This window comes from Mus musculus, chromosome 8 (genome assembly GCF_000001635.26).
Source record: "Mus musculus strain C57BL/6J chromosome 8, GRCm38.p6 C57BL/6J".
NCBI classification, from domain to species: domain Eukaryota; kingdom Metazoa; phylum Chordata; class Mammalia; order Rodentia; family Muridae; genus Mus; species Mus musculus.
Genome location: NC_000074.6, coordinates 111,442,757 through 111,466,252, shown reverse-complemented (window position 1 = coordinate 111,466,252; position 23,496 = coordinate 111,442,757). Strand labels below are relative to the sequence as shown.

Below are 23,496 nucleotides of genomic sequence, written 5' to 3'. Positions count from 1 at the left end.
TGTAGGTCTTCCAAGCCCTTGAACACATCACAGAAAGTGTTATCTTTTGAGATATACCCACAGCACAATACTTTTTAGATGGAAATCACAGTTAGTATGTACACATTTAAATCCCAAACCTTGAGAACTCAACAGAAAAGCTGGTAGCTAATTAATATTTTTCTTATTGCCTCCTCCTGAAAGTGGTGAGTATTTCCGGTCCTCCCCAGGTGGGAACCCTAAGCCCTGCAGCACCTGCTCTAATTAACCCTTCCCAGCCTGTCAGATAGAGGAGGTGTTTTGAGTGACAACCAAAGAGACACTTACCTAGGCTGGTAAATCAGGAGGAGTTCTTGGGAAGTTCAAGTAGAAACCTTCTTAGTCTTGTTTGTTTTAATTTCAGATTGAATGTGAACGACACTCAGGAGACATGTCAGAAGAATGCCACTTCTGCCATGCTTGTGGGAAGGAAGGATCTTGTCCAGGTACTGTCAATCTGTGTTGGTGAGGTTCTGGCCTTGACAATTGTCAGCTAGTGACACTGATAGGTGTGCCCACTATTTGAAGTTTCTTTTTTATTTTCTTTGCCAGTCTGCCCTCCCTCCCTCCCTCCCTCCCTCCTTTCCTCTCTCCCTCTCTCTCCTGGAACTCACTCTGTAGAGCAGGCTGGCCTCAAACTCAGGTCTGCCTGGCTCTGCCTCCCTAGTACTGGGATTTAAGGCAAGTGCCACCACTGCCACCTGTGGGTAAATTTTGTTATTAGTGCTAAGTGGGGAAGATCCTTAAGTGGCTTTTTTCCCTTAAACTATGTGGGTTTATTTTTCAATGCCACAGTGATCATTGTCGCCTAAATTTGAGAATCTGTCTGTACCTTTGTCATTTCACCTCAATTACTTTTTTTAATTTTTAAAAAAATATTTCATAAGAAAGTTTACCAGCGTGTACTTCAAGGTAGAGATGCTCAGTTTAAACATGACTTCATGGGGCTGGAGAGACGCAGAGAAGGCTGGAGCACGGGCTGCTCTGATAGGAGGCCTTGGTTCAATTCCCAGCATCCATGTGGTGGCTCACATCTGTAATTCCAGCCCCAGGGGATCCAGCTACCCCTTCTGGCCTCCTCTGGCACCAGGCATGTGCATGATAGACATACCTGCGGGCAAAACACCCATACTTGTAAAATAGTAGTACATTGTTAAATAGTAAAATCTGACAGTATGTGTAAGATGTCCGTTTCCTTCATCTCCGGAGGTTCCCATGTATTGTTCTTTTTTACTGAGACACGTTCTGCACATCACTAGTCTGCACGTTCTGCACATCACTAGTCTGCACGTTCTGCACATCACTAGTCTGCACGTTCTGCACATCACTAGTCTGCCCCTTACAGTGAGATACTTAGTTCCTAGTGTTGTCAGTGCTCTCATTAGAAACCGTGCAGAGTGTTTTTATCACCCATAAAAAGAAACTCTTGTCTTTCAGTCAGTTCTTCCCATCAGCCCTGGGCAACCGCCAGGCCCCTCCTGTCTGTCTTGCTCTCTGTTCTCTACTTGATGACAAGACTGAGCTTTGGAAGTCACTAGCAGCTCTCCCAGCAGCTCAGAGTTTCCCTCATAACTGAGTGAGTCAGCACGGAGGCCTTCCCTTGATTTTCATTTGATTAAAAACATCCCTAACAGAGGTCCTTGGTCCTGTGAAGGTTCTATGCCCCAGTATAGGGGGAATGCCAGGGCCAGGAAGCAGGAGTGGGTGGTTGGGAGGGGGCGGGGAGAGGAGGAGAGGAAGGGGGAAGGGATTTTTGGAGGGGAAACTAGGAAAGGGGATAACATTTGAAATGTAAATAGAGAAAATATCTAATTAAAAAAATCTCTAAGATTTCCATTCATCTAGTAATGAATATCATATCATCTCTCCCAGAAACCCTTTAAAAAAACTCCCTAATGGTTTAATCTATTTCCGTCAGCCCCACCCACCAGACTCTGAACACTAAGAAGGCAAAATAAGCTAATAGGAATTAGCCAAGGCCAGCTCAGAGTCCTAGAGAACACCCCAGGCAAGTTCTCTCAGGCCTTCAGCCTTGGAGGGGTTTATAGTGTGGGAACCACAAGAATTACCCCCATGGGGGATATGAAATCATTGAAGACTGCCCCACCCCAAAGAACATTCTCTCAACAGGGTTACAGCTTTTCCTTTAAGTATTCTCCCTCTTCCTTATTCTCTTCCTGCATGTCTCCGTTCCTTCCTTCTCTCCTCTCCCCAACTCCTCCCTCCCCAGTGCTTTTCTGACAGAATTGGTATGGAAGGCTAGACCAGTCTCAGTGATGTGGGGAGACGCTTGTCTTCATGTGGGCTCTGCTTGACTTCTGGGCCCTGACACTCTTTCTGTGTGTGATCCCCAGCAAGCTGCCCAGACTTTGTGAACGTCAGGGTCCCTGCTATAAAATGAGCCATACTTCTGACTTCATGAGGAAGTAAATGACATAAAACCTGTGACTGCTCCTAGCTGTCTGGACACCCACAGCTGTATGTGACGGTCATTTGTGACTTGATGATGTGTAAAGACAGAAATGACCTGATTGACAAACAGTGATGCTCAAAGAATTTGTATTGTTTTTCTTCCTGCCCTTGATGAAGATGTACTTCCTGTTTTGTGTCCCTCGCATTTACCAGTGAAGCAGATGCAAGGGCACGCTTCTGTTGAAAGCCTTTAGGAAATGTGTGTTATGGAGGGAGACTCTAACACAACTCAATAGTCAGCCATGGCAGAAAACCTGTCCTGCCATCGTTAACTTTGGCGATGAGTGTGAGCTGCATGTCTGTACTTGGAGCAATACTGGTGTGTCACTTTTTGTATGTTGCCCTTGTGCTGTATCTTACATATCTAATGTTTGCCTTTCCGAATTTTTATTTGCTTGCTGGTCTCAAATTATAGACTTGACTCAAAGTTTGTGTCTTCTTCCTTTCGGGTTTAGAATAGTGTGTTCCAGGTAGTGGGTACGATGATTATATTGCTTTTTCAAAACCAAACAAAACAAGCCGGGCAGTGGTGGTGTACACCTTTAATCCCACCACTTGGGAGGCAGAGGCAGGCAGATTTCTGAGTTCGAGGCCAGCCTGGTCTACAGAGTGAGTTCCAGGACAGCCAGGTCTACACAGAGAAACCCTGTCTAGAAAAAAAACAAAACAAAAAGCAAAACAAAGCAGAAGAGATTTTCCAAAAGCAGTATTCGATTTTTTTAAGGTCTCAAGGGGTTGCTCATCTCTTTCTGATGGGCAGTGAAGGCCTTGGGCTTACTAGACATTTAATGGACATTAGAGTGGTGATTCTAAGCCCCGTGCGGTTGGAGGCCTTGGGTGATCATCAGACTTCATGTCAACAGAAACAAAGCCAAGGTTGTTTAGTTCTTGGCCTGTTCTTTAGCTTCAAAAGAGCCCTAAAACTTTGTAATGGAGGTGACGGCATTCTCCACCCACGGCACGAAGAGCAGGTCCTCAGTGGGCTGTGGGCTGCTCTGGTTTGGTCTCTGCCGACCCTGTTCACCAGGGAAGCGTCAGAAGAGGCCAAGCACGCTGAAGAAGCTGGACCTTGGACTATGATGTGTTTGCTCTCTGAAGCTTGCTTTGTGGAAGGTTATTCTTCCTTACATGGCTTGGCCATGTGGTGTGGGTTGGGGTAAAACTCGGGATAGCCTCGCCTCCAACTCTTGGCCGTCTCAGCCTGCCAAGGGCTGGAGTTGCAAGCGTGAGCCACCATGTTTGGCTTTTAATGAAAGTTTTAAGGCTAGTGTTTCTCAGCTTTATAGTATCGTCAGTCACTGAGGACCCTGTTAATGCATCAGCTTTAATGCAGTAAGTCGGAGTGGGGCTTAGCATTCTGCCAGCCCGAGCCGTTTGCATCCTCGTAGTGAGGTTTCAGACTGTAGGAAGAGGGCAGACAGATGGGGCCCCTTTGCAGGGTCTGTGCATCTCTTCTGTGGCTTGAACTTGAGCATCTTCCTTTGGTCTGTCCAGGTTTGGTCGCTGGCTACGGTAGCTACAGATCTTTGCCTTGGGCCGAAGTCTGACCCAGATTTGGAAACACCTTGGGCTCGACATCCATTTGGGCGACAACTGCTGGAGTCCCTGTAGGTTCTGAGAGCTAAAAGTGAGGAGAATGAGTGGAGGGGGTTGTAGTCTGTAAACACATTAAATGGTCCCACCATGGTGAGGGGAGCAGAGGTGCAGAGGTGTGAAGGGAAGAAAGCCCTTTGCTTTTAGCACAGAAACGGCCTCTGTGTAGAATGAACTTCTGGCAGCATGAGGCATTAAGTAACATTTGTCACTCACAAGAGTTTGAAACCCTTATGAGTCCCATGCTCATTGGAGTGCTTTAGGCCTTCACTCACACCACTGGGCACACGGGCCTTTGGGCTCTGGAGATGGTAAGTGTCAGTCATGGTGCTGTGTGGTTTGCCCCATGGGAACAAGGACAGAGCTGTGTGTTGGTATTCATGTTCTATCAATACTAGGATCCTGTTAGACAGCTCATAAAAGCATCGGATTTATGTCCAACTTACTACTCCAAAATACAGCAAGTCAGAGCATATAAAATAATATTTAAGGCATTAAGTGAGCCACTCAGTTATTATTCCTCATAGTGAGGCCCAGGGTCCTGGCAGAGAAACCCCACTGCTTCAAGTTGAAGCTTGCTTCTTTGCTGGTCGAGGCTAGACCTGGGGCAGCTGATGATGCTCCCATTGCCTCTTCCATAGGCAGGTTTTAAAGCTTGCTGTAGTTAGCTTACAGATGCCTCTTGACAGAATCCTTCTCAGTCCCTGAGCTTGGATTTGAGCGTGGTGGTCCTGAGAGCGAAAGGGGAGGAAACCTGAGGTAAACGTGTTCCTCACCATTCTCACTTAGTCCAGGAACAGACATGGCGTGGTGACAGCGTTCTCTGAGCGGCTCCGGGTAGTATAAGGTCAAAGAAAGGACACACATAGAAACTTACCACAAAACTGCTTGTTTGTTTGTTTGTTTTTCCTGGAGCTGGGGAGACCGAGAGAGCACAAGAGTGTGTGGACCACCTCTCTCAGGTGCTAGGTCAGTCTGCTTGGTTCTGCAGACGCTGTGTTGCTTTAGAGCCCATGCCTGACTGCCAGATAAAGCTTTCAGATTCCTAGCTAGGTTGCTACTAACAAAAGTAAATGGGACCCATCTCACAGTTGGGGAGGCCGTGGACCTGTAGGAAGTCCTGTTTCTGACAAGGTCAAGGGGAGGGTGGAAAAATCCTCCAGCCTCGCCCCTAGTAGGAGTTTAATGGCTGGTAAGGGGTCCTTCCCTCATTCCTAATCTTAGTTTCTTCTTTCTTTCTCTTCCCATATTTTACAGACTGGCTCACTATTGCCAACTCCGAGATGTTCAGACCTTGGCTATGCTCTGTAGCGTGTTTGAAGCCCAGTCCCGGCCTCAGGGCTTACCAAACCCTTTTGGGCCTTTCCCTAATCGTTCTTCTAATCTTGTGGTGTCCCACAGCCGCTATGTGAGTTCATGGTGTCCTGGCTTCCCTTGAGGTCTGTCCCCACCGCCCAATGTAACTTGGAAGTGGGATGGTGTTCTGATGCCACTGTGTTCCTCCTCCCATCTAGCCCAGCTTCACCTCCTCGGGGTCCTGCTCCAGCATGTCAGATCCAGGGTTCAACACCGGTGGCTGGAACATAGGTTGGTGAGGGGATCACCCAGCCCACTCTGGACTCTGGCTGTTCCTAAGGCGTTCTGAGGGCTGTTCACATGGAAGCTTTGTGCTGCACTTTCACCCCTACAACCTACCCCTTATCCTTCCACGTACCTTGTCCCCACACCTCTACCCACGGTCATCTGCCACCTCCACCATCCATCTCGTCCCATGTTTCCTTCCAGTGGAGAGAGAGAAAGCTAGCCTGAAACCAGGTGGCCATAGGGTTTCTTTAATGAAGTAAATATCTTTTTATTTCCTGGATTAAAAAAAAAAATTCAGACTGGGCGTGGTGCTGCACGCCTTTAATCCTAGTACTCTGGAGCAGAGGCAGGCAGATTTCTTTGTGTTAGAGGCCACTCTGGTCTACAAAGCAAGTCTAGGACAGCCAGGGCTCTGTTGCACAGACCTTATCTCAAAAAAAAAAACAAAAAACAAAAAACCAAACAAAAAAAGACAAAAACAACAAAAATCAAAACAACTTTTTTTTTTGGAAATGATCTTAATTTTCATGATTATAAAAATAGAACATTAGCCAGGTGTAGTAATATACACCTACAATCCCAGCTTCTTAGGGGGCTGAAACAAAAGGGTTACCCAGCCCAGGTATCTGAGGATCCTTTGAGCAACGTAGCAAGACCTTGCCTCTTAGAAAATAATTCCAGTACTCAGGAAGTGAAGGCAAGAGGATTGGGAGTTTAAGGCTAGCCTGGGCTATACAGAAAGATATGTGTACACACACACACACACACACACCTACTCTCGAATATACATGTCCAGTAAAGAATAAAAACTATCAGAGAAAAAAAGTAATGATTGCTATCTCAGTGTCTCTCACTTAATAATTCCAGAACATTGTCTTCTCTTCCCCACCACACCCTCCCGTGTGTGTGTGTGTGTGTGTGTGTGTGTGTGTGTGTGTGTGTGTGTGTGTGTGTGTATGTGTGTGTGTGTGTGTGTGTGTGTGTGTGTGTACGGGTAGTCATTTGGTTTATGCTGTTTTGCATTCTGCTTTTATTTTATTTTATTTTATTTTATTTTTTTGTTTTTTTCGAGACAGGGTTTCTCTGTATAGCCCTGGCTGTTCTGGAACTCACTTTATAGACCAGGCTGGCCTGGCCTCGAACTCAGAAATCCACCTGTCTCTGCCTCCCAAGTGCTGGGATTAAAGGTGTGTGCCACCACCACCCGGTTCTGCTTTTATTTTTATCATGAGCATTTTCTCATGATATTTAGCAGGTCTTTATAATGAATTATTGCATAGAATTCTCCTATATCACTACATCATAATTTGCTTGACTATCATGTGTACCAGGCTCTCTTGGTGATAAATCCCTAGACAATGAGGTAGACTAGGAAAGAGGACTGTAGGGCTCCATCCATCTCTCAGAGTCTTGAGTTTGGCTTATTTGGCTTCCGGAGAATCCAGTGGACACACAGTGGGGCGTGGGAGGTGGGAGGGGCTTCCTATTTCTGTGCCTCCCCGGCCTCCATCTTTCTTCTCTTTTGCTTTTCTTTAGCAGGAAGAGAGACAGAACACATATCTTCACCTTGGGGGGAGTCTTCGCCAGAGGAGCTCCGCTTTGGGAGTCTGACCTACAGTGACCCCCGGGAGCGGGAACGAGACCAGCATGATAAAAACAAAAGGTAGCCATCTTCCCCAGAAGGGCTGCCACCTTCCCTGTGGCAGCTACAGAATTCTCAGCTTCAGAATTACACTCGGGGCTCACGAAGATGGAGTTTAGGGTTAAACGCCATTAGGTAAGGAGCTCCCTCTTCCCCTAAGGAACTGACGGGACCTTTTGGGTTTATCCAGGCTCCTGGACCCTGCCAATACCCAGCAGTTTGACGACTTTAAGAAGTGCTACGGAGAGATCCTCTACCGCTGGGGTCTGAGAGAGAAGCGAGCAGAAGTGCTGAAGTTTGTGTCCTGCCCTCCTGACCCTCACAAAGGGATCGGTGAATATGACTTTGTGTTTCCTGGCACCATTGGGAAGGCCTTGGACTGTGTTTGCCCATAACCTTAGGGTGGAGGGTTGAGCTCATTCATAGGCCCAAGATTCCGAGCGTTTGAGTCTTTTCTAACCTTCTGAAAATGGCAGCTATATAACCATTACAGGATTCACTACTATAATGGTGGCATGTCTTGGACATAGTACTCAGTGTGGACAGGAAGTAGAGATGATTATTCATCCAGCTATTGTTTATCAAGCCCATGGTAAGCACAGTGGAGCCCGTGGCAGAGAAGAGGGGAAATTTAAGCAATTAGAAATAATGATAGCCATACTTTGGCTAGAGAGATGGTTCAGGGCCGAAGAGACTGGTTGTTGTTCTTGAGGAACTGGGTCCAGTTCCCAGCACCAACATGGTGGCTCACTTTGGTCTATAACTCTACCCAGAGGATCTGAAGCTCTCTCAGTGCTCTGTGGGTACTGCGTACATGTGCTTAGCAAGCAAACACACAGGTACCAGAACACCCATACACATAAAATGAAAGCAGCAGACTCAGCCGGGCGTGGTGTCATCTGCCAGCACTCAGGAGACAAGTGGATCTCTTTGAGTTTGAGGACAGCCCATTCTACAGAGTGAGTTCTGGGACAGCCAAAGCTACACAGAGAAACCCCATCTTGAAAGCAAGCAGAAAGAAGTACACTTAGTATCATTGCGTTTAACTCAGATATGGATTAAGGAAGAGAGACAACACTTTAGTGATGCTCTGGGTTTCCAACTAGTGAGTTGAGCTGAGCATGTAACAGTGTTAAACCCCAGATAGAAACAGATGGGAGAACTGGAGCTCAGGGTCTCCAGGGGTCACAAGTGGGGCTCTAGAAAAGTCACTCTACAGTTGGTATGTAAGCCTGTTAGAGTGCAGGTGTTATCTAGGCAGAGTGAGGTATGCCTTTCTTTAAGCCCAGCACTCAGAAGGAAGAGGCAGGGGGATCTCGGTGAGTTTGAGGCCAGCTAGGGGATACTTAGTAAGACCTTGTCTCAAAAACAATAAAACATTAAAAAAGCATATTTTATATGAGAGCTGAGGATGGAAAGGACGAATGCAGGGAGCACAGCGGAGGGGCTTCCCAGCCTGGACCCTTAGAGAAACTGAGCGCTCAGTGTCCAAGAGGAAGACAAGAACTCAGGAGACTGCAGTGACTTGATGAGAAGCCAGAGTTTTCTTCCTGCAGAGATTCCCTACAGGAAGGAATGGAAGGCTTCAGAGGGAGCGGGCTGACCTCACACAGTCTCTCTCCCTCCTAGACCCTGGCAGGCCTCTGCACAGGGACTTTGTGAAAAGGTGTTAACTACACAGGGAAAAGTAAGGTTAGCAATAAATTCAAAGCCAGGAAATGGGCAAGTTATTGGCAGCTGACTTACTGCCTGAGCAAACCAAACCCTGAGCTTTTAGTCAGAAAACAGGCCATTACAGAACCCTGCCATGGCTTAGGAATCGGGCCTGCCTGGTGCTCCAGGAGGGACTCGGAGATGAAATTTAAAAGCTGGTCTTGTTTGATGAACCTTGGAGGATGCTCTAGTTGCCCCTGCCAGGGTATAGAACAGGCCATGAACCCAGCAGCAGACTGTAAGCTTGTTCTGCAGAGAACAGAGCCACGTTTGCAGACTGGAGAGCTCCACCCACTGCAATGAGTGCAGAAAGATCGGGGACCCAGAACGCTTCCAGAAAAAGAAATCAGCTCAGCTATGAAGGAAGAGAAAGTGAACGGCATCAGCGCTGACAGCTGACAGTGTCCCTGGGAAACTCAGTGGCCAGGCAGCAGACTCCGGAATCTCCAGGAAAAGAATTTCTAACCTAGAATTCTGAGCCCGAGTAATCAGCAGTGTACGAAGTAAAGTTTGAGTGTACCTAAGAAGCAGGACTAGATTCAGCCCAGGAACTGAAGGGATCAGAAAAGTGATCACCATGACAGACCTGGAGAGAGACCAGGACCAACAGGTGCTCCAGGAGCCCTGGCTCCAAGGAGAGAAGTTGAAAAATGTCGAATATATTTCACTCTTGAGTATATTTATAGAAGGCACAGACATCTGAGGGAGAGTTTGGTAATGAATTATTGATAAGTACATAGCAAACTAAGCAAATGAAAGAATGAGGCAGTTACTAATTCTGGGAGAAACAAAATGTGCAAGAAAGGAAAAGTGTCATAGACATGGCTTGAATAATGTTTGCTTAGGTAAATAATGTATGAGCCAAATGTGGTCTAGCCACAACAGAGCTAGGGAAGACAGAGCCAGGTGGTGCTGTCTGTGGTCGGGGGACTGGAGGGAGAAGGAGTTTCCACTCTGGGAAGCCAATAGACAGTGCTTGGATATGATACTTAAGAATTCACTTTGTGTTGGGCATGGTGGGATAAATCTTTAATCTAGCTCTTGGGATACAGAGGCATGTGGGCCTCTGAATTCTAGACCAGCCTGGACCACACAGTGAATTTCCTGCTAGCTAGGGCTACAAAAGGAGATCCTGCCTCTGATAGATAGATAGATAGATAGATAGATAGATAGAGTTTTGCTCACCTTGACAGCACATAACACACTAAAATGAGAAGATCTACAGATAAGGTAAACATGACTCTTGCTCAAGGAGGATAAATTCGTAAAGCTTTTACTGTTTGTTGTTGTTTCGTGGGGTGCATTTGGGGAGCTGGGGGGGGGTCAAGACAGTGTCTTCTATATGGCTGTGACTGTCCTGGAGCTCACTATGTAGACCAGGCTGGCCTTAAACTCACAGAGACCTGCCTGCCTCTGCTTCCAGAGTGCTAGAACCGAAGGCATGTGCCACTGTGTCTGGCTGCATTTCCTCTTTTCAGTCAGTATATCATGGGACTCCTTGCACATCAGGGGTTATTGCGGCACGATTTATAATAGCTTAGTTATAGAACCAACCTCTGTCCATCAGCAGAGAGTAGCTAAGAATATGGGGCTGGAAAGACAGCTCGATGGTTCAGAGGACTTACTGCTCTTTCAGAGGACCCGGTTCAGTTCCCAGCACCCACATGGCAGATCACAACTGTCTGTAACTCCAAGATTCTGACACGCTCACACAGACATACATGCAGGCAAAATACCAATACAAGTAAGATACAAATAAATTCTTAGAAAAAAGAAAATGTGGTATCTATACACAGTGGCATTGCAGTAAAGCAGGAAGAGTGAGTGGCGTTAGTGCAGGGAGTTGTGTGCCTGGAGATTATCCTTCCACGTGAACTAATTCCATGTCTATAATCAAGGAATTCCACGTGTCTCTGCCTTGTGGATTCTAGATTTTAGTATACATAAAACCATGCATGCCTATGACATGATAGTAGAAATGAAACTGCCTTAGGGATAGAGGAGTGAGGTAGAGAGGAGGAGATGGGCCATACGGGACAGAATAGGCTCAGAAGTGCATTCTGTATTTGTATGAATATGTCCTTATGAAATACTCATTTCCAGAGAGTAGAGCAGCGGGCAGTATAAAGTGGTCTTTAGAGAGGAGACAGTGAACAAAAACAGTGGACTCAGTAGGTAAGGTCTCCTCTAGCGAGTGACAGGGAATGCTGGGCTTTGACAAGGTTCATAAAACTCTGTATGTCATATGTGTCCCTAGTTTCCATTTGAAAAAAATAAACTAGAGCAATATTTATAAGAGATGACCCTAAGTAGCAGGGTTATTTTGGTAAGCTATGCCTACGAATACATGCTTGAAAAAAATACAAAAATACAAAATTCTAATTTTGACAATGTGGTATTTTTTTCAGAGCTTCTAAATACATGAGAGTGTACCAAGAAGAGATTAATGATAGCCGGGAACAACTTGTCTTTTGAAATTAGTTTTTAGGAAAACATGAATCACAGTGATATGGAGCTGACGTATGAGCCAAACCCTTGTTGACATCTCCTGCTCTGAAGCACCATGCGAGACTGCAGGCGACACAGAGAAATAGATGTGGGTGGTGTGTGTGTGTGTGTGTGTGTGCACACGCATGTAATTCACAGAGCTTGAAATATGAGACAGATAACTGATACTAAACACTTTTATTGCTAGGTGTGAGAATACACCCCTGCAGTCCTGGAACTTGGAATCAGGAACTCAGGTCCGGCCTCAGATGGATATTGAGTTTGACAGCATGAAACCCTGTCTCAAAAACAAAAAACAAAACAGGATAAAAACCTAAAGAACAAAGAGAGAATGAATGTAATATCCTAGGGCCAATATAAACAGTATTACAGGATTGTAAAAAGGGAGCAAGAGGGGTCTGAAAGAGACTCAGACAAAATGTTAACATGAGCAGTGACTGTAAGCTGCACCGAGGAGTCAGTCCATCTGGATTTGGAGGAAGTAGCTGCACGTGGAGAAATCCAGAGCTCAGCAAGGGCTGGAGGAAATATACCCTCCAGTCTCCCGAGACAACGGCCATCTCCCTCTGTGGAAAGATCAGTTTCCTCTCTGCTCTGTCTGTAAGTTACCAGATCAGCAGACAGAAAACAAAAAATCTATTAAATCAGCTAAATGTGTTTACACATACCTGTAATTCTAGCCCTTGGTGTCTGGAGAAGGAGAGGAGTCTGAGGCCAGCCTGTGTTCTATAGCAAGAGCAGTGTTAATTCAAAACAGAAACAAACACAAGAAAGGAGGGAAGATATTCAGGATCTGAGAGGAGTTTGTTTCCATAGGGATAATTCCTTCACTAAAGATTCAGATCTGCCCACATAGATTTCTTTACATTAAAAAGATGTTTATTTTTTAATTTAATTATATTTTAAAATTCTGGTCCTTTTTTTTTTTTTAAAGATTAAAAAAGTTATGTGTATATGCCTGAGTTGATTTTATGTACCCCGAATGTAGGAGGCCAGAAGAGGGCATTGGATCCCCTAAAACTGAAGTTATAGGTGGTTGTGAGCCTCCATGTGGGCTGAGAACCAAGCTCCGGTCCTGGAAGAGCCACAAGAAGACTGAACCACAGTTGTCTTCTGACCTCCCACACATGCTGTGGCATGTGTGCATCTATGCACATATGCCCCAAACAAGCACACGCAATAAGAAACCCAGAGCTGGTTTACAACAGTAAAAGACAGTTTGCATGACACAGGACCATCGTCTGGGGTCAACTTAGCGAGGTCTCTCCATGTGTGATCATTTGCTACAGTCTTCCTGTCCTTACGTCTCCCTGTGCATCTTATAATCCATACTGAGATCTACTGTTGGGTCTTTTTTCTTACTAAGTTCTAGAGGGCTACCTAAAATAGTCATCTAGACCATTAAATAGCGAGCTGAGCCATTCATGTTTGATTTCAAATTATATAACTTAAGATGAAGGATAGAGGGGAAGAAAAGAAATAAGATTGAGTTTTTTTATAGTTTTACTCTTTTTTTTTTTTTTTTTCGGTTTTTCGAGACAGGGTTTCTCTGTATAGCCCTGGCTATCCTGGAACTCACTCTGTAGACCAGACTGGCCTTGAACTTAGAAATTCGCCTGCTTCTGCCTCCCAAGTGCTGGGATTAAAGGTGTGTGCCACCATGCCCAGCTATAGGTTTAATTTTGTAAAGATTTACTTTTTATCTGCATAAGTATTTTTTAAAGATTTATTTGTTTATATATTTTATGCATATAACTGCATGCCAGAGAGGGAACCAGATAGTTGTGAGCCACCATGTGATTACTGGGAATTGAACTCAAGACCCCTGGAGGAGCCACCATTTCTCTTACGCACTGAGCCATCTCTCCAGCCTTGCCTACATGTCTTGCCTACATGTGTACATACAGGAGGTTTTAACCACCATGTGAGTCCTGAGGACCAAACCCAGGTCCTTAGAAAAACATTAGTGTTCCTCACTGCTGAGCCATTACTCCAGGTCCAGTTGTTCCTCCTGTCAGAAAGGAGGGAGGAGCCATCAGCCTCTGGAAATTTGCAAAATGCTGGTAGAGATGAAGGTGTCTCACAATCCCCATTTAAGGGCTTCCATTTTTTTTTTTTTTTTTTTTTTTTGGGAAATGAGAAGAGAGGATAGCTGGTGAGAGACAGCAGCAGCAGCAGCAGCCAAGGCACGTGGAAGAAGTTTGCACACTATGGCAGAGATTCAGTGTTGTAGCTTGAGGAAGGAAGAAAAGCAGGGTTACACCGTGCCCAGGCCCTTCTCTGCCAGTGAGCCTAAAGTCAAACACGTTTGATAAGGTTCCTCCAGCTGCCTCTGCTCTCCAGAGCTGATGTGCGGTGGGTGGGTGGGTGCTGTGGCTAATTCATGGTCTCAGCTTGGCCAGGCGTTACCAGGAAGGGAGATGGAGCTGAGGATATTTGCAAAAAACAGGGTCATGAACTTAGTCCAGGTACGCCAGGTTGGCCAAAGAGAAAAGTGCAGCCAAAAAGGGCAAGTAGATTAAAGAGGCAGGTGGGCAACAGAGGCGGGTGGGCAACAGAGGCAGATGGGCAACAGAGGCAGGTGGGCAACAGAGGCAGGTGGGCAACAGAGGCAGGTGGGCAACAGAGGCAGGTGGGCAACAGAGGCAGATGGGCAACAGAGGCAGGTGGGCAACAGAGGCAGGTGTGGACTAGAGTGGTCAAAAGGCTAGAGAAAGCTGTTGAGGTTTGATCTGTTGCTAATGTATTGTGATGCTAAATTCTGTACAGTAGGTCTAGGCTGACAAGTGAAGTCTCACATTTACCAGCTTTTTATTTTTCTTTTTGGTTTTTCGAGACAGGGTTTCTCTGTGTAGCCCTGGCTGTCCTGGAACTCACTTTGTAGACCAGGATAGCCTCAAACTCAGAAATCCACCTGCCTTTGCCTCTGCCTCTACCTCTGCTGGAATTAAAGGACTAAGTTCATGAAGCTACATTTACCAGCTTTTGTTGTGCAAATCTTGTTCCTTAATTTAAAGCTATTGGTTAAATAAAAATCGCCACAGCCAATCACTGGAGGGGTTAGAGGTAACAGAGGCTTTGTTTTTGTTGTTTCTTTTTGTTTTTTGTTTTGTTTTTTTTTTTGTTTTTTTTTTTTGAGACAGGGTTTCTCTGTATAGCCCTGGCTGTCCTGGAACTCACTTTGTAGACCAGGCTGGCCTCGAACTCAGAGATCTGCCTGCCTCTGCTTCCCAAGTGCTGGGATTAAAGCTGTGCCACCACGCCCGGCTGTTGTTTCTTTTTTTAATGTATATGAGTACACTGTTGCAGTTTCAGACACACCAGAAGAGGGCATGGGATCCCATTACAGATGGTTGCGAGCCACCGTGTGGTTGCTGGGAATTGAACTCAGGATTTCTGGAAGAGCAGTCAGTGCTCTTAACTGCTGAGCCATCTCCCCAGCCCCAGTAGATACGTTTTTGCGTTACGTGGTTGACCAGGGAGAAAGAAAATGCATGAGGATGAGAGAGAAGGAAGAAATGACTGATCTGCCAGAGCCTGACAGGGTCCTGAGAGGAGTCGGTATCCTTACCCAGCCAGACTCAGTCTGCTTTTATTAGAACTAATGTCTCCTCTTGCTTTGCCCCTGTCCACCCATTTGCAGAGTTTGGTGTGTACTGCAGTCACTGTCGGAGCGAGGTCCGTGGCACCCAGTGCGCCATCTGCAAAGGCTTCACCTTCCAGTGTGCCATCTGCCATGTGGCCGTGCGGGGTTCATCCAACTTCTGCCTGACCTGTGGGCATGGTGGCCACACGAGCCACATGATGGAGTGGTTTCGGACCCAGGAGGTATGTCCCACGGGGTGTGGCTGCCACTGCCTGCTGGAGAGCACCTTCTGAACTTAAAGGACAGTGGCACTTCCGGAAATCCCAGAGGACTCCATAAGTGCTGGAGAAGGCTCTCTGCTGCTGCTGGTGGAAAGTCCTAGAACCAGGGCCATCCTCGTGATTTAGGATGGAGAGTATCCTCTCACAGACTGTCACAGCATCCGCTCGTGATCCTGTGTGTTCCCTTCTCCTTGGCTGCCGGGCACGGATGGTGCTGGAAGAAGGGAGGGGGACGCACAGAGCTGACCCTCCTGTACTGTCTGTTGAGTCCACAGTGGATGTTTTCATGAGGAAAAGCACCTGTTTCCAGAGCCATCAGAGCTAGCATCAGCCTTCAAGATTCTGTCCTTGAACCAGGAATGGACCCTCCAGATGCCAGTACAAAGGCACACAGCAGCTGCAAAACAGACTCCTGAGCCAGAAGACGCTGGCTCTTAGTGCCATCCACAAGTGAGCTATGGTATCTGTGACTTAGAAGTTGGCACCTTGATGATGGCCTTATAAAATACAATACTAAAGTGTAATATATGATGGACATATATTCAGCATTCTTTTTCTTGGTACAGGGCTGGAACTCAGCGCCTTGCACATACTGGTGAGCAGCCATACCACTGAGTTACATTCCAGCCCCATAAGAAACTTAAGATGTATATGTTTTCTGTTTCTCTTCATCTGCTTTCCTTTAACTAATAGAAGTTTGTACTTGTGTGTGTGTGTGTGTGTGTGTGTGTGTGTGTGTGTGTGTGTGTGTGAGTGAGTGAGTGAGTGAGAGAGAGAGAGAGAGAGAGAGAGAGAGGGAGAGAGAGAGGATGAATAAGGAAAGTGACCGTCTTAGTGACTCATTTTGCATTGTACTTCTGGTTGAAGGGAACTGTTTTGGACCGGACTAGAATTAGTCTCATGACTTGTAAAGGAAATGCCATTTGACTTTGATCATCTGACAGAGGAAACGGAATCTGACATTAAGGTTCTCTCTAGCCGCAAGAGTCTCATAATTATTTCTTCTAGCACAGGGGAAATGAGATTGCATTTCAGCACTGATACCAGAGTCTCTCTCTGCCTCTGGGCAGGCTGGCTGGGCTCCAGGGGTACTTTTTACTTGAACTCCCTTGCAAACTCATCATGATTTTCAGGGGTTTCACTTGTCTATACCAGGGAAGAGAGTTTAAAAAAAAAAACAAGACCCACTATACTGAAATCTCTCTCTCTTAGAAATTTAAATTCCTTGGGCCTGTCATAAGGCTCAGTGGGCAGAGGTGCCTGCCACTAAGCTTACTAACCTCAGTTTTCTCCCTCGCATGAGCCACCATAGAAGAACTGACTCCTAAGAGTTGTCCTCTGACTTCCACATGTGTGCTTTGATATGTGAATGTACACACACACATACAAAAAATGTAATTTAACAATTTTATGATTCCAAACTAATTAACCGGAGACACATAAGTAATTTGTGTCATTGGATTATGGTTGCACGTGTTTGTAGTCCCTTCACTCACGGGGCTGAGGTAAGAGGGTTTCAAGTTTGAGACCATCCTGGGCTACACAGTGAGGTGATGGCCAGCCTCACTTATATATGAAGACACTTACAAGCAAACGTCATAAAGAAGATCTGGAGAGATCGCTTAGTAATCAAATGCTTGGCTAGCATACAGGAGGTGATGTGTTTGATCCTCAGCAACACACACACTGACACTCAAACTAAAACAAAACAAAATACTACATGTTCCATAATAGGTAAGTGTTGTATATCACTTTGTTTGAAACTATGATTTAAGACTCATGAATGGATTAGGAAATCAGTCTCGTAGATAAAAACCAACACTTTCTATTTTCAAGGATTACTTTGTGTGTGTAAATCTCTGTGTCTTCAAGTGTATGTTGTGTGGGACAGAAGAGGCCATCTGGTTCCTTGGTGCTAGGATTATCAGTCTTTTCAGGACACCTTGTGTCATGTGTGTTCAGGGATCCTAACTTGGATCTTCATGATTGCAAAGTCAGAACTGTTTTGTCTCCAGCCCCCAAACTGTCATATAAAGAAAGTAAAATAATGTGGGTGAGAGACAATCGTGTACTAACACAGTCTGATGTCCTTTGTTTACTAGTGCGTGCGCACACACACACACACACACACACACACACACACACACGTACTTATATCTCATGGTGGCAGGTGGGCCTCACCTCTCCCCTGTATTACTAATTGGTCATGAGACTCCGTGGCATAAGCTTGATCTTGAACTATGTGCCAGGTTTGGTACCAGTGCCTCAGCAGCACGTGTAGTCCGGTGTGCTGGGATGGGGGAGGAAGGGCCGCAGGTATCTGAGTGTATTACACTGTACTCCTCCAGCCTCGTTTGTGTCGACACTGCCGTGATGCTGGTCCCACAACAGGCGGACTGATGTGCACAGACACAGATCTGTTGGGTCCTCTGTGAGTTCACACCATTTACAGAGAGCGGTCTCTTCCTCTACCCCACCGTGAAGCTAATGGAAGCCCTGTCCCTGTTTAGAATGACATAGTTTTCTTGTGTGGATTATTTCTGTAAGAACATTGTCTTCCAAAACAAAAAAACCTTCTTAGTGACTATGAAGTCATTTCAAGTTTAACATGTTTCATAGGGGGCTGGAGAGATGGTTCAGTGATTAAGAGCACTGGCCGCTCTTCCAGATGCAAGTCCCAGTAACCATAAGCCAGGCCACAGACGTTTGTAACTCCCATTCCGGGGATCAGATGCCTTTCTCTGGCCTCTGTCAGCACCAGACATGCACATGCTATGTAGACATGCTGGCAAAACACTCTTTATGCATAAAATAAAAACAAGACACTATGTAACATCTCTCAATAGGTCAGTTCTGTTTGCATTTCCAAGTTACCAGGACAAAAACTTAGTATTTGTGAGAAATATCCCTGTTTGGAAACACAGTGGTCTGGATGCTGGTGGGGTCAGCAGCCTCTCTACCATAGCTAAGTCCTCTTGGTTTGGTTTACTGTGCTCGTCTGAGGTAGGGCACCGTTGTGTTTCCCAGCTGACCTTGAACTTGAGACCTCTGACTGCCAGAGTGCTGGGATTCCACCACACCTGGGCTTTATTTGCTCTTTAAAATATTATAACCTGTGTCCTAAACACCTTTGAATTTGCCAGGGAGAACACTAGGCATGGGCATGGTGGCACACGCCTCTAATCCGCATTTGGGAGGCAGAGGCAGGAGGATCTCTGAGTTTGAGGCCAGCCTGGTCTACAAAGCGAGTTCCAGGACAGCCAGGGCTGTTCTTACACAAAGAAGAAACCTATCCTGAAAAACCAAATCCAACCAAACAAACAAAAACTTTTTGCCATGGGAAAGCAGTGCTAGCTGTCCAGGGTACCAGGGGCTCTTTAGCCCCCTGCCAAGCAGAATGGGCCATGCGTTCTAGGTGACCACCAGCTTGCATTTGTCCTCCCACCTCAAGCTGCTCAGACCACAGGACTTAACACTTTCCTCATGGACACTATGGAGAGTCCATTATGCTTAATTTTAATAAGTTTTTCTACTCTATAGATGCATACAATCTGCATTTGCTGATCCACAGTGGGCATGGCAGCCCTTCCCAGTGCTGCTTTGAAGGGCTAGTAGAATCGAGGGGAGGGATCTAGGGTTTTTGTTTTGTTTTGGGGATTTAATGCAGCAGGAGCTAAGGAGACAACAGCCTTTCATTCTGCCAGAAAAATGGATGTGGTGTGGACACCCATAGGTGAGGGCTTAGGAAAATCATCCAAGCAACAGAATAAATTTTGAATTAGTTCTGTTAGCCATGGAACAGAAGTTTAGGAAATAGGGTTCTAGATCACAGGCCCACTACTTGGTGCTCACTCCTCTCATTCCATCTTCAGAGCCAGCAGCAGCAGGTGTTACACACACTCAAAGGATAAAACATTGTTTGCCTCGTGCTCAGACTCTAGCGTTCTTGTAAGAATCAGAAGCGAACCTATTCTGTTGGTAGTCCATGTACTGGCAAGTCTGTGTTGACACATTATTAAGTTGTTTCCTTTTGAAATCTCAGAAGGCCTAGTTTATTTAGCATGTGTTTAATGTGAGGTGAGCACTGTGACAGAGGTGGATTTAGGAGGAAATGTGGTTATGTCTCTACCTGTGCTCTGGCATCTGTGGGGGAAAAAAAGGAATAACAGAGTTGAGGACATGGAATGTTTCAGGATATTTGATCACACTGTGCACTCTGAGCCTTTTACTGACAAACCCTGTTCCTGGTTGTGGTGTGGCTCAGCCCTTAGCACACACCTTTAATCTCAAACAATGAAGATAAAGTTGGTTTGTAGGAGGAAGCAGCCATGCTTGAAAGTGATGTCTAATTGAGTGGCAGACAAAGTGACCAATCAGAGAAAGATGTGACAAATAGGATCTGCCTAACTTTCACAGGAAGAGGGGAAAGGGAAGCTATTTGAGGGGCAGTGCAGAGAGAGAGGGGGGGGGCATATTTACTGGGACAGTTGAACAGAGACAGGTTGTAAAGAACAAGCTAGACACAGGTGAAGACAGAGCGAGCCAGAGAAGGAGAAGGAGCCAGATTAGAACATACTGCCAAAGTTAGTCTGAGGCCAAGCAGAGAGCAATTCAGGAGAGGCCCAGAGAGAAGCCAGACTGAATTCATCACCTTGGAGAGGTGTTTGAGCCAGATCAGCTGAGTTGAACCAGCCAACCAGAGCTCAGAGAGAACTAGGAAGGGGTGAACTTATTCAGCAGCCAGCCTCGGCAGCTGAAAACATTCTAGGCTTTGATTAGATTGTACGGAGGCTAGAAGCTTTCAGGACTGGGCCTAGGTTAGCAGACGGTGGAGGCAGTGAACCTCAGAGGTGACAATTACTTCAAGAGAATAAAAGTTACATTTACAAGGGCATCCAGGGCTGTGTATGTGCGTGTGCGCGTGCGCGCGCGCGCGTATGTGTGTGTGCGTGTGCGTGTGTGTGTGTGTGTCAGTATGGCTGAACTGCTTTGAAGGATGAGTGTTTTCAGTGGGAAAGAGTAGGCGAGCACGTGAAGGGCTTAGCCAAGGACAGGGAGAAGGACATCACTGAAGGCACCTGCAGTCTCGCTTATCAGCACAACACAGGCTGGAGCTGATAAACAGGGCTGGAGAGGTGCAAGAACCAGAGCGCTGTGCCAGGGAGGCTGGGCTTTATCTGTAGCCTGGAGTCTCGAGCTTTACGCTGCTAGGCTTTGCCCTTCTCCCTACCCACTTGGCCTTCAGGCTTGGGACTCTGCAGCCCACCTGCCTGTGCAGAGTGGTGCGAGTATCCAGTATCTGTTGCTTCATCCTTTCCATGCCCAGGACGAGCAGGTAGCTAATGCCCATTTGGACTCCTGACATAGTACACATCGCATCCTAGGTGCAGGCTTTGTACCCCATACAGTGAGACATTCTCCAGCGAATGCCAAGCAGGCACCCTTGGTTTTCTTTTAGCGTCTAAAGATACAGGTCTTTGTCTCACAAGACCACTCCACTTCAGATGCCTAACTAGAGTCTTTAGGTGTGATGCTCTTCTGTCTCCTTGGTCCGATAAGTAAGGCCAGGGTCTGGGGATGCAGTTCTGTTTATCTCGCATGCATGGAGCCCTGGGGTTGGTTCCCCAGCATCCCTGAAAACAGCTAGTCATGGAAACCTCTGATCTTAGCGCTTAGGAAACACAGGCGAGGATCTGGATCCCAAGATCATCCTGGTCAACAGAGAATTTGCGGCCAGCCTGGGCTACATGAGACCTCGTCTCTGGATGTGAGAGCCAGGGGCCTGGGGAAATGGTTTAGTTGGTAAAGAGCCTTCTTCACAAACATGAGCACCTGGATTTGGATTCCCAGGACCCACACTAAAAAATTGGGATGTGGTGGGATGTGTTTGTGACCCGAACTGGGCATGGGGGAGGTGTGGCGTAGAGCTTCCCGTGGAGAAAAGTGGGTTTCCAGAGCTCATTGACCTGCCTGTGTAGCCAGCCAAGCAGTGAGCTCTGAGGTTAGGGAGAAACCCTGTCTCAAAAATATGAGGTCGGAGAGGGATAGAGCCTCCATATACGCGTATACACATAAGCACACACAGAGAACTTGTATGTACACACATGTACATGTATGCTTACACACAGGACTCAGGAAAGTGCTTTACTTACATGTGACACTTAGTATGAGGATAGTATAAGAGTTCCAGCTATCTGGATGAAGAGGCGCACGTGACAAAGGACATGGGAAGGACAAGGAGCTTCCCAGCGCTCCCCTGAACATCAGCCTCTAGACAGACACCTCCACATCTTCAGCAACCTGGAAGCTCCCCAAGCCTATTGTGTGGGTATGACTAATATGGTTGACTAAATTGTCAGCCACTGGTTAAACATTCTACCTTAAGCCCTTCGCTAAGGTCAAGGGTAGGGCCTCCCATGATACAGTTGGTTTCCCTGGCAGCTGGTCTGTATCCCGTGGCTACCCAGGTGTCTAAGAGTCAGGAAAAATATTGCTATCATTTCAGGAAATGGCAGAGGTCATAGGATCTCTGTGTCAGGAACTCCAGCCAGGACCAGATACTGAAAATATTCTTACAGTGGCCCTATTACAAGGGAAATAACAAGAGCTTTTGAACCCTGTCGGGAACCAGAACAGAGACCAAATGTACACAGCTTATTAAATAACTAGGGGAGGAAAACTATCTCGTATTCAGTGCCACATGCTTATTTTTTTATTTTTATTTTTGTGTGTCATGCATGTGTATTTGTGTATTCGCAAGTGTGCTTGCCTGTGCGTAGAATCCAGAGGTCAACAGTGAATGTCCTTCACATTTTTTCTTTTCTTTCTCTCCCCCCGCCCCCCACCGTAGAGACAGGGTTTTTCTACATAGCCCTGTCAGTCCCAGAACTCACTATGTAGACAGGATTTTGCTCTGTATCTCAGGGTGGCCTTAAATTCACTCCGTGGCCCAGAAAGCCTTCAGTTTGCAGTAAGCTTCCTGCTCCAGCCTCCCAGATGCTGGGATTACAGCCTGAGCCACCCCACCTGGCTTATGAGAACATGGAGGGGCTGTCGGCATGGCTCAGTGGTGAAGAGCACTCGCTGTTCTTCCAGAGGTCCCGGGTAGTTATAACCATGCGTGACTCTAGTTCCAAGGGATCTGACACCCTCTTCTGGCCTCTGCAGACACCCTCAAGTATGTGGCATATATTCATATACACATACACGTACACATGCACACACACATTGATCGAAATAAAAATAAATCTTCATTTTTTTTTCAGAGTTAAATGCTAAAATCCGGAAACAACCCTAATGCCCTCAAGGTGCTAAATGGCCAGGTACACTGTGCACTCATTGGTACATTAGTGACCACTCAGATATACAGGAATAAAACATGAATATAGATGACAACTGCCCTGGGTGAAAGGTCAGTCTTAAAAAGTTACACTACAATTCCATTCTCCCCTTTCACACACACACACACTCCAACTCCCATCAGGACCTCCTACAACCAGGCTGGCTTTAGATAAACTGGCTGAGGATGACCTTGAACTCTTGACCCCCCCCCCCCCCCAACTACTGGGTTGTAAAGTGTGTGTTACTGTGCTTAGGCCATCTTAGAACATTCCGGAAATAAGAATATCATTATTATTATTATAATATCTACTAAATAAATTACTGTCTGGGCAGTGGTGGCACACGCCTTTAATCCCAGCACCCAGGAGACAGATGATGGGCAGATCTCTGAGTTCAAGGCCACGTAGACGTCTTTATATTGTTTTTTTAAAGTTGTAGGTGAGTCCTAGGCCTGGCGGTGCACACTTGTCTGTCACATTTGGGATGCTTAAGTAGGAAGACCATGAGTTTGAGGTCAGCCTTACGCTATAAGTGTTAAAGCTCTGATGGGAAAAGGCTTCTCCCATTAAAGTGTTACAGCTCTGAGGTGGATATCCACATGTGAGAGATACCCTGGACAGGTATAGATAAGAACTTGAGGAGAAGAGAGCAAGTTTAGCTAGGAAAGATTTTTGGATCAGTTTCAGATTGTGCAGTGGCAGAAGTTGCCATCATTGAAAGTCAAGCATGCCAGCACTGACCACTGAATGTACCGAAGC

The 23,496-nt window shown here is 46.3% G+C and overlaps 1 protein-coding gene across 7 annotated transcripts in view; it reads left to right on the top strand.

Annotated features, from left to right (window-relative positions):
* Wdr59 (WD repeat domain 59) overlaps positions 1 to 17,472 on the top strand; it is a 73,348-nt gene extending 55,876 nt beyond the window's left edge. For 2 of the 7 annotated variants that reach the window (XM_006531083.2, XM_006531082.2), the window contains 7 exons: positions 383 to 464; positions 3,985 to 4,097; positions 5,341 to 5,491; positions 5,598 to 5,670; positions 7,207 to 7,330; positions 7,500 to 7,642; positions 15,174 to 17,472. In XM_006531083.2, the coding sequence (XP_006531146.1) occupies positions 383 to 464; positions 3,985 to 4,097; positions 5,341 to 5,491; positions 5,598 to 5,670; positions 7,207 to 7,330; positions 7,500 to 7,642; positions 15,174 to 15,409 (922 nt within the window). In that variant the 3' untranslated portion in view covers positions 15,410 to 17,472. Of the gene's footprint in view, positions 1 to 382; positions 465 to 3,984; positions 4,118 to 4,998; positions 5,053 to 5,340; positions 5,492 to 5,597; positions 5,671 to 7,203; positions 7,331 to 7,499; positions 7,643 to 15,173 lie in introns of those variants that run through there. The other 5 variants (NM_001170742.1, NM_001170743.1, NM_176923.4 and 2 more) reach the window with 4 other exon arrangements.
* Positions 17,473 to 23,496: the final 6,024 nt, after the last annotated feature.